Source organism: Toxorhynchites rutilus, chromosome 3, assembly GCF_029784135.1.
Source record: "Toxorhynchites rutilus septentrionalis strain SRP chromosome 3, ASM2978413v1, whole genome shotgun sequence".
NCBI lineage: Eukaryota > Metazoa > Arthropoda > Insecta > Diptera > Culicidae > Toxorhynchites > Toxorhynchites rutilus.
Window position 1 is genome coordinate 312,605,659 of NC_073746.1, and position 17,820 is coordinate 312,623,478.

The 17,820-nt window shown below is 39.7% G+C and overlaps 1 protein-coding gene across 4 annotated transcripts; it reads left to right on the plus strand.

The window, feature by feature from the left end:
- Nucleotides 1-7,498: 7,498 nt before the first annotated feature.
- On the plus strand, nt 7,499-17,820 carry LOC129779937 (uncharacterized). Of its 4 annotated transcripts, none has more exons than XM_055787725.1 (8): nt 7,499-7,586; nt 7,684-9,054; nt 9,129-9,620; nt 9,686-9,785; nt 15,716-16,161; nt 16,224-16,637; nt 16,707-16,840; nt 16,906-17,820. In XM_055787725.1, exons 2-8 carry the CDS (start codon nt 7,747-7,749, stop codon nt 17,552-17,554), a joined length of 3,543 nt encoding a protein of 1,180 aa, XP_055643700.1. In that variant the 5' UTR covers nt 7,499-7,586; nt 7,684-7,746; the 3' UTR covers nt 17,555-17,820. The 4 variants fall into 4 exon arrangements, with proteins under 4 accessions (XP_055643700.1, XP_055643699.1, XP_055643702.1 ...); XM_055787727.1 differs by having other exon boundaries at nt 7,520-7,674; nt 7,734-9,054; XM_055787726.1 differs by having other exon boundaries at nt 7,523-7,620.

Consider the following 17,820-nt stretch of genomic DNA (forward strand, 5'->3'; position numbering starts at 1 on the left):
AACATAAGGGTTGTTCTGTTTTGTCAATTAAGTAGAAGTGAGTAAAGAAAATGTGACAATGTCAGAGGCGGGTGAGAGTCACTCTCCGTCAGTCTTCATAATGCAACTCAGTACTGATGTGTTACAATATTTTTGTACTCAGTTGAGCTTCCACTCCTTGTGTTTACTTGCGCTCTGGCGGATGAGCACGCTCCGAAACACAGATGAAATGTTTTGTTGTCAGCGCCGTTTTTGCGCTGAGTTTTGAGCTGAATTTGCATCTTGCTTTGCGCCGTATTTCTATACCTGTTTTACAGCGCGCTTGAATCTGGTTTGCTTTCTCTGTTGAGATATTTTTCTTCACACAAGCGTATACGGTTCGTATGGAAGCGCGCTGTTGTTTTTATGCTTTGCTTAGAATGAGCGAAGACAAAGCGGGCGCTAGGAATTAATATGTGTGTGTATGAAATGAGGTGCGCATCACACAAGTAAGAAGAGGTTTGTAGTATCTGAATTCTACGCCAGGTACATTTTGCGCTGTCGTGTTTATGAATTTTGTGCACTTCGTACCAAGAGAGAACATGTGTTTGTTTCGAACGCGCGCTGATGAAAATTGAACTCAAGCGCAGCGCTGCGTGTGTTTTCTGAAGACTACTCTTCGTCGACTGTTGTTTCGGTCGAAACAAGGAAGCCAACAAAAATTGTATTACCTAAGGCATTCATCTTGTACCGTCATGCAATTATTTAATTTAATCAATCATTTGAAAATTATTATTATAAATTCAAAAACCGATATGCATACAGAACTCCGCTGACAATATAACCCATAAAATCTAACCGTGCCATTAGTCTGGGATTCAGTCGAAATCCAGATAGAAGTCCCAGTTCTAGAATAGAATGCTTCCGCTGAATTTGTTTTTACCACAATTATAACTTGTGACCCCTTGTTTTGTAATAACTGAACCTACAAAACTGCGTTTCCTAAATTTACGAGCATTAATTTGCTAACCTTGAAAGGAACCCAATGTTTATGAAAATTGTCAGAGAGTTTGGGTGTGATTAAAACCAAGGTTCACTGAAAAACAAATTTACAAAAAAAAATTATCTACGATCATAAAGATCGGAAAGAGCTAAAAGAAAAGATCGATTTTCTCGATTTTTCGGAGTACAAAGAATCGATCCGAAAAATCAGAAATCGGAATGGAAAAGATCGATCTTCTGTATATCGATCCAAGATCGCTCAATCTTACTGTCCATGGTATAAGGTAATAAAGAGAAAATTGAAATGAATACGAATTGTATACAATAAGTTCATAGTCCTACGTTAACCATGCGGTGATGTCCTTAACACAACTCTACTAATGTTTTTAATCTTTAATTTTTTAAATTTCATTGGAACGTCAGAGCAAAACAAACATACAATTTTGACGGATGACTGCTTTTTAACTGGGCCACGCTCCAATTAACGAACTCCGGAATTTAAAAGACGATTTTTTATCGCTGAAAATAGTGTTTCTTCTTAGGAGTAGTAGCTAACTTCATAATTAACAATTTTGCACTGCATTTATTTACGTAGATAATTGTTACGAGCAATGTTTGCCAACTGATCCATTCACTGAAAAAGACGGGTGGGTAATGTCGGTGACATAACCGGAGTGACGTAGGACTATACAAAGGGGACAGCTTTTGCTAAATATATATTTTAAATATATTGTTCTATTTTCTTCTCCTACGTGAATTCCTACCTATCTACCTGAAAAATGGATTAGTTTACTGTTTACTCTTTATGAACATGTTGGGGGTTCTGAAAAGAACCTTTGGTGTTGTGTTTTTGTGTTTTTTTTTACAAACATGATTCTTGATTTTTTTCTGAAGGCTTTGTACTTATTAAATGTTCAACGTCGGGCATCTTTCGGCGTATACACATATCGTGCAATCAAAATGATGGCTGTGATAGGGAATGCACAGGTGGTCATCAGCTCGTTCACTATCATATATTTCACTATTGAGCACATTACCGTACCTTAAGCTGTGGTTTCGGAGACGAATGAATTGTAAGATGTGTAGCCTCCACAAACAAAGTAAATAAAAATGAAAAAGAACTGAGGTTGAACTGAGACGAACTCTACGATCTGTCGAGAAATAAACGAGCTATAAGCGTTCTGAAAAACCAACAGTAAATACAGGGACGGTTGACCTTCGGATTAAAGTCCTTTAAAATAAGAACAGAGCAGCAGGAAATACATAGCTCATCGTGTTGCTCCTTAGTTATTTCTCTATGCAATGCAGATGTAACGTCAGTCAATTTTCAACATCAGTTATCAACTAAAGAAAGCAGTTCTTGCAACCGAGAAAATTCGTTAATGCCATCCTGCATACAATGTGTTGTAATTTGAAGCCACTTTTAATTCGGAAACCATACATGGGTTTGTGAAAACTGAATGATCAATTTAAAAAACCCCAACCACCAATAAGTTCAAGAACAAGCATAAACAAAAAAAAATCAGTTTTTATCATATGTCATATTATGTCACTTTAGAATGCATTGGTATTGTGAAAAACTTCTAATAACTCTTCTTTGAATGGTTTGATGGCCCTGAAAAGCGCCGTGTTTTACGGTGGCTGGTTTTGCCACCAAAGCAGTCTGTATAAACAAACTTTTTCTTTCTTCTACCTGCTGCCGTTTTGCGATTGCGTTTGCCACTCGCTGAAACTAGTTAATGCCACCGAACCAAATGGGCTGTGCTCTGCAGGCGGGTTTTCTTATTGTCGTGAGCAGCTTTGCAAGCCATCTCGAGCACTCCGACGGCCAAAATTCTATAACCGCTATTAGGTATACTGGTGCTCCGGCACCAATCCGTTGATGTGATGTGATGTGAAACGATGCCATACAACCACCACCAACACTGATTTACGGTTTGAAAGAGAATGAGATATTTTTCAGCGGATTCGCGCATTTTGTACTTTAGCGGTACACGGTCACAGGATAGAGACAAATCGGCAGACTCAGCCAAAGGGGCAAGTCCAACGAGACGAACGAATGAGCGTTAAAAGGCAGCGATGGCAAAAAAATACATCTAGAGGCGAATGAACTGCAAAGTTTAAAGCCTCTTAAAAACAAAGAAGAAGAAGAAGAAAAATACATTCATTACGATTTGTTCGCTCGTTGGATTCACATGCAGGCTAAAAAGGGTCCTTTTCAGGATCACAAAATTATCTTCAATCTAAAGAGTTTATTGTTTTGTTATCACTCGATATCCTCATCTTGTTCGGCTAAACCTTCCTGTTTAGCGATTTGTTGCCACTCGCCACAGCTTTCACAGTTGGAAATTTTTTTTCCATCCAGCTTTGTGACATGTTGTACAGTAAATTACATTCAATGCGACGTGCCGAAGCACCACTCAGTGTCGCATTGGAGGCGATTTTAACCTGTAATTGAACATTTGCGATGACAGTGGTACAGTGTCGACTTTCAATGTGGGGTCATAATTTGGATTTCTATGTTTACAAAAATGTCCAACTAAATATGTCGCATTACATGTCCGTCCAATTAGCTAAATGTCGAACTAATTGTAAATTACTGTACTTTCAATCTGGAAACAATTAAAGAATTGGTGAAAATTGAATAATCAGGAAAGTCCCCAACTATCAATAAGCTCAGAACAACTGCCAAATTCACATACTCATACAGATCCTGGCAAACAAATTATGAAAAAATCAATTTGTGTTTTATTATTATTTTGGATATTATTTTAGAAAGCATTGAACTGTATTTCGTAAACTCTTTTTTGAAAGGTTTAATGGCCCTGATAAGCGCCTTGTTTTATGGAATGGTTCCAATTTAGAAAACTTTTTATACTCGTGGTTTTGAAAAAAACCATTTCGAACGCCCTCGATGCCGCCTTGTTCTGGATTTGCCACCAAAGCAGATTGTATACAGAACAAACTTTTTTTTTTCTGCTACCAGCTGCCGTTTTGCGATTGCGTTTGTCACTCGCCACTCGCTGCAACTGCCTGTTGTCTTGATGTCCACCGAACCGAATGTGTTCTGTTCTGAATGCGGGTTTTCTTATCGTCGCGAGCAGCTTTGCCAGCTAACTCGATCACTTCGGCGGCCGAAACTATATAACGCCGGCTAGGTGGACTGGTGCACTGGTACTAACGCGCTCGTCCTAGCTACCCTTGCGGGGAACTCCAGATCAACACGGTTCGAGCGGGATTTTGCCTTTCCTTTCACTTTTCCTCCTTTACCATGTCTGGACATGGCTGCTTGGGTTGGTTTGTTGATGTGTTGTGATGCGAACCGATGTGGTGTACGGTTTGGATGAGAATGATCGTTACGGAAGGAAGGAAGGAAGGTATTGTATTATAGAAACTTTAAACTTTTGCAGTTCATTCGTCTCTAGCCTTGAGAAAGGCACTTTGAAAACTCTACTCTACTCTATTACTCTACTCCAGCGCTACCACCTCCGCCCTCTTGCCTTGAGAAAGGCACTCAATCCCTCACTGTCCCTCACGATGTTGTCCAGTCGGTGTCCACACAAAGAATGATCGTTACGGCAGCGGAGCGGGGATTTTTAAGCTGACTGGCTGGCTCGAGAATTACGCATGTGTGAGACTGCGACCAATGTTTCGTTCATTTTTTTCTTTTTCCTTTCCAATCGTGCTTCATTCTATTTCGCTGCTGCTCTGGTTGCCCGTTTTGGTCGGTACGATTTGAGGAGCACAAAATGGACCAATCAAAAATGGGCACATAGGGCATTTTAACAATGCTTGATATTTCACAATTATTCAATTATTTATCTCAAGAAAAATGAAATGTTATTCGTTATGATAGATGCGTAGATATATTTCCTATCAATTGATGCAAAAACCTTTGCGATCTATTTAGAAATGCTCGAGTTATAAGCGTTCCAAATCTTGCATTTTTTTCCTACTTGTCCAGTGCCTAGATTTCCATTTCACCCCCTATATCTTCCGGTTAGACGTAGTCCTACGTCAAAAATCGCTTTCGTTCGTTCAAATATGATCATACAGAAATCTTTTCTCCCAGCGGCATTCTTTTGTTGTTACGTGCTGCAAATCACGACACAAAATAGAACCAAACAACTATGCATTGGTTCGAACTTCATGATACACCAGCACGCAAGCAAAACCATCAAGTACGCTTTCGGTGCAGAAAATTTATTTTCTTTTTTGTCTCTAACATATACATATCGAACCTCTCCATGCATCATAAAACAACAGGATCGTTCGGACTACGCAAAGCGAATGATTCATATTCAGCTAATGTAGGAGATCCAGATTTTTAAGTCTCAGAGAGTGCAAACTATATGATTATTTAGCTCGATAGAGGCTAAGGGAAGGGTAGTCAGATTATATTTTCCATCTTTAACGCTGCTATCCCTTGAAATATATAAATATATATATGTATGCGGTCTATATATATATATATATATATATATATATATATATATATATATATATATATATATATATATATATATATATATATATATATATATATATATATATATATATATATATATATATATATTCATATAGACCGCATAGTTTTACTAGCAACACCGCTCCAGTTAGAAACAAAAACTCTCTCGTTTTACCTCTTTTTCCTTTCGTTGCTCTCCGCAAATGATGAACGAATGATGACGTAATTTTTTTTGGATCATTTATTGCTTTGCACTTGTCTGTGCAGTGGATTTCGCTATAATAGAACGGGACGATACTCAACTTGTATGCAGGCTTCGAAAATGGTGTGCGAAGTTTGGTACAGCTCGAATATGCAAACAACAGTCTTCGTTCCTCTCTTGGTTTGATCATTTAGTGTAACACAAGTGATTACTGTCATTCATACAAGTATCTGAATGATCCACTCATATTTGGTTATATGTTCGTGAGAGGTTACTTGCATGCTACATTGTGTATCATTCGATTTCGATCGAAATCCAAACACTGGTTACGAGGCTACAATTTCATTCGCATACTCCACCAGCTTCGTCACTCGTATTTGAACTTAGGGTGCCCATACACATTTGACTCTTTTTGACAGATAAATTTGATGAACGTGTACTGATCAAATATATTTGACACGAAACACCACACACAAATATTCAGTTATTGGATGCCTAAAATATTTTTTCGGTCTTTTCGCCAAACCTAACGGTACGTGGTGAGGTAACCCTCAATATTCCAGTCGAATTTTTCCATGTTCGATGTTTGACATTGTTTGCCACTGTTAATAATGAAGAGTGGCAAATAAAATGGTAGTTATGGTAGATAGTAATTTCAATCCGAACTTTATCTGTCAAAAAGTGTCAAATATTTGACCTCCGGACAAACAGTGTACGGCCACCTTCAGTGATGATGCACCGAAAAAGGCGATGATGCACAGTTTAGACCGAGGTGTTGTACTATAGGTGGACAGCAATGTCAAAATTGCTGTTTGGCCATTGCTCATGAAAAAACAAATCATATCTTTTGGTGACAAATGCATTCGTTGGCAAAAAAGCTGCTCGCACTTTATTGTAGCTAGGCAATTTTCTGGATGTCTATTATAACAATTTCTCATAATTGTTTCTATTTTTCCAGATATCTACAATAAGCGGTCAAATCACAACAGTGCAGAAGAATGTTTTTAGTATATCTTCTCGCTTCTAGCCGCGCAATCAATGCCTTTCTTTCCAAGCAAAATGTACTTCTGTTTGGCTCCCATCGGCGGGGAAAAGAGTACTATCAGCTTACGGCGATGGAGACAAAAAAAAAGTTGATTATGGCTTTAATGGAAGATCCGGAAAGGGCTGTTACAAGTAATTGGCTTTGCATTAAGGCTAGAGCTATGGAAAGTTGACAATGATTGCAACAGGTTCGTGTTTACTTTTAAAATTAGTTGTCTTTTGTGTTGCCAATTTATCATACATTACAGAAAAGTAACCAGTTGCGTTGGATGTTTTAATTAAGGAAAATCCTGAGCCTTGGATTTTGTGTTTTTTGTTTTGTTAACACCATGGCAATACTGCTGATATTTGAGATATAAATTAGATTAAGAGAGTGGTTGCTTGGTTTGGTTTTTGATCATAGAGATTTTAAACTTTTTAGTTCATTCGGCTCTAGCCTTGAGAAAGGCCCTTGGAAAAACTTTACTCTACATCTGCACTAGACCTCCACCCTCATTGCCTTGAGATAGCCACTTGATCCCTCGTCGTCCAGCTCGTCCAGCACCGATGTTGTCCAGTCGGTGTCCACACAAAGAATGAAAGAGAGTGCACTATTTTTTAAGAATACATATTTGCTTATTTTTTCCTTGAGTTTTTTCTTCAGCGAATTCATATGAAACCATAACCACACACCCAAACAAAAAGTAAATAATTCTGAAAGTTACGGCTTGCTACTCGTCCCACGACTTGTCGTGAAAGTTTCAAGAGCGAAACACCTATCGTTTCAGCATCTTGGTTTAGACTAATCTATTACTTCAATTTACAACAGTGCCAATCAGTCCATCCCTGTAAAATGCCAAAACAGTATTTGCTTCCAACAGGAGAAAAGCGTTGCGGGCGACTCTCTGCAAAAGTTTGGTGTATCGTGAAAAAGTAATATTTTTTGCGTGAATTGTTTTATAAAAATGTGTGCCATCGATAGCTAAGTGAAGTTACACAACTCTGAACTTAATTTTAATTGGTATTTCAGAACACTTTTGCGGAAAAGTGTAATTTTCAAAAGGCATATTTTGTCGGCAGATAAAAAACAAATATGGCGCCTTTGCCGGAGGACGAAATTACATTGCACCTCGAGTACTGGGCCGACGAGTTGAGTCCCGCTCAGAAAGCAGCGTACGAAAAAGCGGAAAAAGAGCACAATGATATTCGCAACAAGTTGAAAGACATTGTGAAGGATGCTGGCGGGAAGAATATTTTCTCCGGAGAAGTGTTCACCGCATACCAAGTGTTGGGCCCAGTTCCCGGCTTGGAACAAATATCGAAACCAATCACTTCTCTGCCGAAGAAGAAACCACCTCCGTCGCCAGGCTCGTCCCTACCTGCAACACCATCATTATCCATGAAGCGGGTTGCATCACCCACAGGACTAGATAGTGGCAAAAGGAAGAGCCGCAGGTCGGAGTATAAGCCTGAAGAGGAAGCTGGTCCTTCGGCAGATTTCGTTGCGGACGACGATGATGAAGAATACATTCCACTGTCTAAGCGACTAGAAATGAAGAAGAAAGAAAAAGCGGCGCGAGAAGCGGCCGCTAAGGAGACCAAAAAGCGAGAAGAGAAAAAAATGCTCGAGAAAAAGGTGGAAACGAAGCCTCTCAAGAAGCAGGACAAACCTCAGAGCATTACAGCCAGCAATGTACGACCAACGGAGGCTACTTCCATTGGGGGTTTGTTGGTCGGTGGAGATAAGGAGAAGAAAAAGATTACAGCAGAACCGACGGCTATTGTCGATCTTACGAAGGATGATTCGGGCAAGCCGGCTGCTGATTCCCGAGAAATATCTTTCAGTAAAATTCAAGGCAAGACTTTCCCGTCACTGGTGGTTATTGCGAGGCCTTCACTGCGTTCATCCGAGAAGGCCCCTGCCGATCGCCCTCAGTTGGATGCGAAAGTTAAAAATGTCCTCATGCACACAGCCACCAAGTTCACCGAGTGGCTAATCCAACAGGGATTGGTTAAATCGGAACAATTCTGTCAGATTCATCGGGGTACAGCACTGAAGCTCGGAATGTACTCGGATGCGTCTAAATTCCCCTACTCGGGAGGGTATGTTTGGATCAGCGAGTGCTGCCCTACGAGATTTATTTCCGTCTTCAACGGGTCACTGTTCGAGGGTTCGATGCATCCTCCGTCGGTTATCCTTAAACTGATTTATCACTGGAGCTGTCAGACGAATGTTTCGAATGTGGTCAACTGGGTCAAAGTTGATAATCTGTACGTGAAGGGGCTGTACACCTGGTTGCGGTCGGTCTGCACGGTTGCACTCAGTCACCACATGAAGCTACTGGGCGGCATTGGGAAGAAAATAGAAGTTGGGGTCATTTCACTCGGTACTACGACACAGGTAAGTGATGAATGTACTAAACAACACGATTTATGGTTTTGAGACGATTTCGTATTTATTTTATTTTTCTCCAGGATGGTCAGCAACGCCAGGTTAAGGTAGAGGTTCTCGGCGTGCTTGATCCTGAGGCAAAATTGGTGCGTTTACGGGCCGTTGAACCGCTCAGCGATGGTGAGCGCAATTATAAGAAACGATTCTCGAAGATTTTGGAACCACTTAGCGGATGGGTCCACAAAGACAGCGTTATTCTGACCGACCTCACTGTCGATAAAGGAACGTTGAATAACATGGGCTATAAGATTGTCCAACAGGTATCGCCTTCAGAGGCGAGCGGTAAACACAGCAATGCTAACATTATGGACTATTTGCGCCGCATTGTACCGCGCATGTTTCAAAATACACTATCGCTGTTATCGCGCCAAATAATTCAGCAGTTTTTGAACGAATTGGTTTGGCGTGAATCGTTCGGTAATTCGCCTGGCCAAGCGTTCGACAATATTGTGACACATATCGCCGAGCAGACGCGTATCGAGACCAGGGATGCTTTGGTGACGAGGATGAATAAGGTATTTATGATTTGGAATTGAAACGGTTGAACGATGGAAATTCGAATTTTTTTTATTCAAAACAGGCCGCAGCGGACCCGTTTAAACATTGGACTTATGCAGTTGAGCCTCATACAACACCCAAACCGTCCGGCGCCAAGAGAGGTCGGAAGCCTAAGGAACCATGTTAGTATAGCGTATATTTTTGTTCGATGTTGTATATCTAAACAGAGCGACAGAAAGTCTATTGGTCAATTAGGCCAGATGGGATGTATGTAGGGAGTTTTTATGTATTCGTATAACATATTATATGACTTGCGTCACAGAAGCCCAATATCACAATATTTCAACTTGTTTGTATCGTGCATAGAAAATATTTCTCTAAGTCCGTTGTATTATTCGATTCCGCCCAGTAGCAGAAGACTGATTCGTGTGAAACTTTCTTTCTTGCAGTCAGCGGTCAATAGTTATGTGCCAACCAAAATTGCACCGAAGAATGTTTCGTTCCAATCATCTTCGGTGGACATCACCAGCCAGTACTTACTAAATAACAGAGCGATTCAATTTGAATTCGAAGGTCGATTTTTAGGTATTTTTTTGGCTCAAATTTTGCAGACGCTTTTTTATGACCAAAAAGGGAGAATTTGTAACATCGAGTTTTCACACGAATAAATTCGGCGCTGTTACAGCTGAATTGCCAAATGAGTCTAATACAGTCTTTCAGATTAAACGCTCACGCAACAAATTTTAATAACTTCTTCAAAAGTGAACCGATTTTTTTTTTAAAAACGAAAATAAAGCTTATTTTAGGACATTTTCGATGTGACCACCTCTTTTTTCGATAACTCGTTTTAAACGGTGAACAAAATTCTTCATGCACAACTCCAACATTACGACTTCGATGCTGTTGAAAATCCGAGTTATTTCTTCTTTAAGTTCCTCCAAATTTTGTGGCTTATTAACATAGAAACGGTCCTTCACGTACCCCCAGAGGAAGTAATCGACGACGAGAAATGTTGAAATTCTTTACCATAGGAGGACAAAGTTTCATTAAGGCTTCGGTTGCTCGAGTAATACGATTTCACTAAAAATACACGTTCTTGTAAATTGTACATCTTGACACCAAAAACCATCCGATCAGACTGAACGAGTAGCCGAATATTATCGTCCCGAAGTGGGGAATGCAGTGTTACCATCGACGGAGCGAAAAACAATGTTTATAAGGAGCTATTCGATTTTTTGCGTGAGCGTTTAATCTGAAAGACCCTGTATAATAGACAGATGGGATAAAAAAGTGCCTAAACAAATATTGTTTGAAAATTTTCAAAAAAATATGGCTCAGAAACTGTAGGTCCGATTGATTTGGTGTCTTCCGCAATATTTTATTTATTATTGGGGCTATATGAAGAAAGAACGTACTGAAGAAAAATTTTATTTTATTTCAAAGATAACAGCGTGCAACTATTGAAGTTTATTGCACAGTATACCAAAATGGAAACTAATGAAAAAAAGCTACAATTAAAAAAACTTGGATTTTTTAAAACTGTTGAAATTATTGTTATAAATGTTTTTTGACCCGATTTTATGAAAGTAGCCATGATTTGCAATAAAAAAAGTTGTACAGCAAAATTTTGCTAATTGCTATCGTTCCCGAGATACAGTGTTTTTAAATTAAATATTCTGAAAATTATCAACTTTCGATTGTTTTCGGATGTTTTTTTGAGTTTACTCAAATTAAATTATTTTTATTTGTTTATTTTGGCTTAACGTCTTTACAACATGGCTCACAATTTTTCTCCAATTAACTCGGTTCATGGCTATCTCTCTCCAATTCCGCGGACACCCCGTGCTCACCATGTTATGCTCCACTTGGTTCGACCACATTGCTCGTTGTGCTCCTCTTCGTCTCGTACCAGCCGGATTCCCGACGAACACCATTTTTGCAGGATAGTTGTCCGACATTCTTGTCCTGCCCAGCGTATCCTTCCAGCTCTGATCACTTTCTGGATACTGGGTTCGCCGGTGAGTCGCGTGATCTCGTGGTTCATCCTTCGCCTCCATACGCCGTCCTCCTGCACATCGCCGAAGATGGTTCTTAACACCCGCCTTTCAAAGACTCCGAGTGCTCGCAGGTCCTCTTCGTGTATTGTTCACGCCTCGTGCCCGTAGAGGACAACCGGTCTTATGAGCGTTTTGTACAAGGAACATTTCGTACGACTGCTAAGTCTGTTTGACCATAAGTGATTGTGGAGACCATAGTAGGTACGACTCCCATTGATGATGCGTCTCCGGATCTCGCGGCTGGTATCATTGTCAGACGTTACCATTGAGCCAAGGCAGACAAATTGGTCCACTACCTCGAACTCATCGCCGTCGATCATTACACTACTACCTGATCGAGTCCTGTCATGCTCGGATCCGAAAGCCAGCATGTATTTGGTTTTAGACGCATTGATTTTCAGTCCAATTCTCTCTGCTTCGTGCTTAAGTCTGGTGTAATGTTCAGCTGCCGTCTCAAATGTTCTGCCGACAATGTATACGTCATCAGCGAAGCAAATGAATTGACTGGATCTATTGAAAATCGTACCACGCAAGTTAAACGCCGCTCGTCTCATAACACCCTCTAGCGCGATGTTGAACAGTAGGCAAGGTCTCACCTTGTCGAAGCTCCCTGCGGGACTCGAATGGATCAGATAATCCACCCAAAATTCGCACACAGCACTGTATTCCATCCATCGTAGCCTTAATCAGTCTTGTCAGCTTCACGGGGAAGCCGTTTTCGTCCATGATACTCCATAGCTCTTTTCGTGTTATTGAATCGTATGCGGCTTTAAAGTCGATGAATATATGGTGCGTGGAGACTCTGTACTCACGGCATTTCTGGAGGATCTGTCGCAAGGTGAAGATTTGATCAGTAGTAAACCAACCTTCGATGAAGCCGGCCTGATAACCTCCCACGAATCTGTTTGCCAGTGGCGATAGACGACGGAAGATGATTTGGGAAAACACTTTGTAGGTGGCATTCAGGACGGTGATTGCACGAAAGTTTTCCCAGTCTAGTTTGTCCCCTTTCTTGAAGATAGGGCAAATAACTCCATCTTTCCACTCCTGCGGTAATTTTTCTGTTTCCCAAATTCTGACAATCAGCCGATGCAGATAACTAACCAATTTTTTCCGGACCCATCTTGATAAGTTCCGCTTCGATGCCATCTTTGCCAGTTGATTTGTTGTTCTTCAACTGTTTAATAGCATTCCTTACTTCACCTATCGTTGGGGGTGGTACATCTTCATTATTTACTGCACCAACGTAATCGCTTCCATCGTCATTTTGGTCCAATTAAATTATTTATTTATATTAAATTACACGGTGAAAACGAAATGAAGTGTATCCACGATGACAACGGTATGGTGTCGGTATCTGGATACGAAATTAGTTTTCAAAAAAGCATACTATCAGATTAGCCGTCCCAGTTTACGTTGTTTAAATTGCTAAAATTTGAATGAAAGCTTTTACTTGACGTTATTTATTTACTTGAAGTTATCTTCAGATACAATTTTTGTAATATACTCGACAAAAAATAAGAGGAACAGAATGCAAAGTTGGAAATTTTAAGTGATTTTAGATATGCTGTAACTTCGTGAAATATAAACGCATATCGATGGGATGTACATCATTTTAAAGCTACAACTTTCAGGTATTGGAAGATTTTACGTACATATATCCTTGCGGAAAAAGTTATCAATTATTTTCTTGATAGCTGGCTTTAGTGATCAATATCTCGCGTAATATTGATCATACAACTTCAAATATAGGCTCGTTTTAAAGGCGACATTTCACACTAATTAGTTGTTCTTGTTCCATTCAGTTGTGAGTTACAGGGTATTAACAATGGTGGTCAACAAAGAGAAAATTCGGTACATTTTACGCTTTTTCCTTTATAAATGCAAAAATGCAAGCCGTCTCGGCTTTAATTGTGAATGGTGTTTATGTTGCCGATACTGCAACAATAAAATACGTGCAACATAATTTATTATTCAAAGATTTTTAAAAAATTCAGTGTTTTCCCTAAACATCTGTGAACATTTCATTTTGATTCGTTTAGCCTTTTTTCTCAAAGTTTGTAGTAAATTAGAGGAGCACTTCATCGCAAATTGTAGCAGAAATACAGAATGCTCTGCGCACCCTCGGAGTGAACGATTCATCGCTTTCCTCGTTATGAGTTCGTTGGGATTAGTTTTCGTAAAGTTCGAAAAATCGAACAGCAACTTTGATAATTTTTCATGGCTTTGGAAGGCAACCATATGGTAAAGTTTTGGTATCAAATGAATGAATCCAAAAATATGTAAACTTTTCTACAACATTACTTTGATAAAATATCACACGTTGTGATGTAGGAAAAACCCAATGGATTGAAACACCTACAGCAATAAAAATGAAGGTTTTGGCCAATATTTTTGATTAGCGATTTGTCCATTTTTTATCATTTTCCGGAAAACGAAAGAACGAAAAAAAAAAGTTTTTGAAGATTGGAGTTTCTGTAACGCCAATAATCAAAATTAAACCAATGGCTTTTGTTAAAAAAAAATATTTTTTACAGCTTGATCGTTACGAGTTAATGGTTCGCAAGAAAAATGCCACGGATGTGTTCAAACGTTCCGTATCATTTGGAAATCCGGCTATGGATGCCGCGGTTACGGGCTACGGGGTTACGGGTTACGGGGGCGCATAGTTAGATGGAGTTACAGTATATATCCCGGTAACATCTCTTAATTAATTCAGCCATTGCAATCGAAAATTATCTACTCTTTTAGAAAAATCTACTTCTTTTTACAAAGACTCGTAAAACATTCGAAAACGACCAAAAGTTGTGAATTTCCGGTAAATTTTATTCTAAAATCACTGTAACTCAAAAACGGTAGCATTTAGCAAAATATTTTAGCAAAAATATTGCCGTTCCTTCTGACTGCAAATTATGCGTGCTTTCATAATATCAGATCTAAAAACAATTATAAGTAACATTTCAACAATTTTCAAAAATATTTTTTTTTGAGTTATAACTTTTTTGTCCAGTATTTTTCCATTTTGGTGCACTGTACAATTAACTTCATTAGTTGTCCACTGCAACATATACCAAAAACACAAAAGCAACTTTTTTGAGAAAATTGAGTTGTAAGTGTTATTTTTGAAATAAAATAAAAATTAAACATTTTTTCAAACGTGCATGCTTTCTAATAATAAAAATAATATGGAAGACATCAAATCAATTGGACCAACCGTTTCTGAGTTATATTTTTCTGGGAATTTTTAAACAATCTCTGCTTATGTCCTCCTCAAAAGTAAGACTAAAGTCAAAATGGCAAAACAATGATGCAAATTCTCTTTTGCGTCTGCAAAACTTGAGCCAAATAAAAAAAAAACAAAATGAAATTTATGAAAAAAATCGTCATTTGCGATGGAACAGCTCAACAGCAGAAAAGTGCTGCTTTTTCTCTGGTCTTTTTTGGTTTCACCTTATCATTTCCACGTTACTTCGTTAAGTTTTTTTCACTTCAATCTCACCAATCACCTGTTTTTCATTTCTTTTTCCTTTCAGCAAATTGAAAAAAGTACTTGAAAGAGAGAAATGTTTTCCAAAAATGTTTAGGAAAGAGAATTCAGGATTGATAGAGGGATAGAGAGAAGAGCTACTGCTAATCACTGACTGTAAACAGACATACGAAAAATAACTAAAGGTCACCTTATGTAGACGAAAAACAAAATGAGCGTGAAAAAACAGCATTAGAAAAAAGTCACGCTTTAAGTTGAACTATAAGTATGAAGTCGGAATTAAATTTCTCTTGCGAAATCGTTGAGCCAAGTTCCATTTTTTTTTTGTTAATTGCTTATGATGTAAAGATGTATTTTTTCGGAATAAAAATTTAACTAACGGATTTATTGTGCGAAAACATAAGAAAAAGAAATTCCATTGTTTGAACTTCAACTAGAGAAATATTTTCTATGATTCTATCCTCGTTTGCTTTGACACACACAATGCTTTCGTGCAGCTTAATGTAGAGTCTGTGAGATCCTTGAGCAAAATTTAATTGGCGAATAAATTACCTCGAATAATTTTTAGCACCTCCACCGCTGACTTCAGGGGCTCCCAAGAAAATTTTACTGAACAAGCTGAAACGAGAAGAAGCCGTAGCCATAGCCGCAGCTGAAGCAAAATCGCAACCTTTGGCGAAAAAATCTCGCACCGTTGTTGAGGAAAAGGAAGAATTGCTTCCCCTCGAACTGTACTACTACGGTCAGTATGATACTTCCGAGGTGAAGGAAGGAGCCGAACCGGCCGCTTTCAGCGTCACTTGCCCCGAGTGTCCAACAACTTTCCGAAACAATTGCGACTTCCAGGAGCATCTCTTCAGACACGCGTATCCCATTCCCGATGGGCAATATCAATGCCGCTACTGTCTCGAAAATTGGGCAACCGAGGAAGTACTGAAGAAACATACCGTGCTGATCCATTCTCTCGAGACGAAAAATTCGATTGCTTCCACGTACAACTGTTTAATTTGTGAGGTATACCCTGAGAACGCACATGGCAATGTTTCATTGATGTACTTAAGTTTATTCTCTTCCAGCAACGTTTCGGAACCATCCAAATGTTGACCACCCATCTGCAGAAGATCCATCTGCAGCTCGAGCTACCATACAAATGCGCCGGATGCGATTTCAAAAGTTCCTCGCATCATTTGACGATCGACCACTTCTACAAGAAACACAACCGCTCGGGCTTGATACAGTGTCCGTTCTGTCTGAAAATGGCACTGGTTTGCAACACTGACGGTCCAATCGCGGAGAACGTTAGCGACTTCATGAAGCATCTCAAGATGCACTTCAACAAGACGATTGTGAAGAAGTGCGGCAAGTGTGCGCTCAGTTTCGTCTCGCGAGGTGCACTTAAGATGCACACGTTATTTGCGCACGTAATGACCTCGCCAGGGCCGACTGTTAAGCCAATCACCAGATCGCTGACTATTATAAGCAAACCGAAGGTGAGAAAATGTGCGACCATTCGGCAATGGAACACAAATTAATTTTATATTTTGTTCACGTTGTGACAGGCTAAAAGACCGACCCAAAGAGAATTGACCCAATTTAAGACACTGGAGTCGTATGGACACGTAACGTTGAACATGGCCTGCGGCAAGGTTTGCCTTGAGTGCGACAACGATTTTGACGAGGATGATCACATGATGTAAGTATTCAAAGTAACCTTTTTGATTGGAACCGTTATAATGAATTCATTCGGCAATATTCCAGCGGCTTGTCGAAATGCCTCAAGTGCTCCTATCAGACGGCTTGTCTACCGTCGATGGTTGGTCACACTGCTGCGTGCAATACGAACCCTACGTCCGATTATCCCGTGTTTCCGCTGGACATGGAAATGCATTGCATTTGTGGCTTTTCTTCCTCAGACGGAAACGCTTTGGCGCGTCACTTGGTGACATGCGATCGGAAGAGTGTATATCCAACGGTGGAAGCATGTCAGGAGAACACGGTGAAAAGAAACATGCTCGACATGCTCGGATTGGTTCGTCGCGAAGACGAAGCAGTGGTAGAGACAGAGGAGTCATTCGAGCAGACCCCAACCGCAATTGAGGAAGAAGTGACCGGTAGTGAAAATGTTTCTTCAGATCAGCCGTTAGCAGCTGCTTATTCTGGCAGTAACGCATCAGTTGCGTACGATCCGTCGCAATCGCTTTACAACATCGCTGGGACTGGAAACGAGCAGTTCAATACACAGCTCTCGCTGGATGATTTGGGACCGCCATCAGTGCTGGCACAGCAGCAGCAAGACAACGATCGAACTCCACAGCTGAAGGATGATTATCAGTCCCTTGCAACTCCACGAGTCTCCAATATGGAAACGGATCAGGGCGAGTTTGATAACCAGGAAGGTGGGTTCTGAGTTGACTGAGCGTAGATTCTTCTCTCATATTATCGATCCACTGCTACTATATTACTAGTACTTATATATGCAATGATATTCATAGGTTCGTCGTAATGCCAAGACTAATTATTTAGTTATATATCCCTTGACGGAACTATTCATCTAATTAACGCGAAATTATCCATATGCATCTTGATATGCTAAAAATTATAAACTTTATTTTATTTTCTGATTTCGCCACTTCGGTTTGTCGTTTCAATATAGGGGAGAATATCCGTATCAAA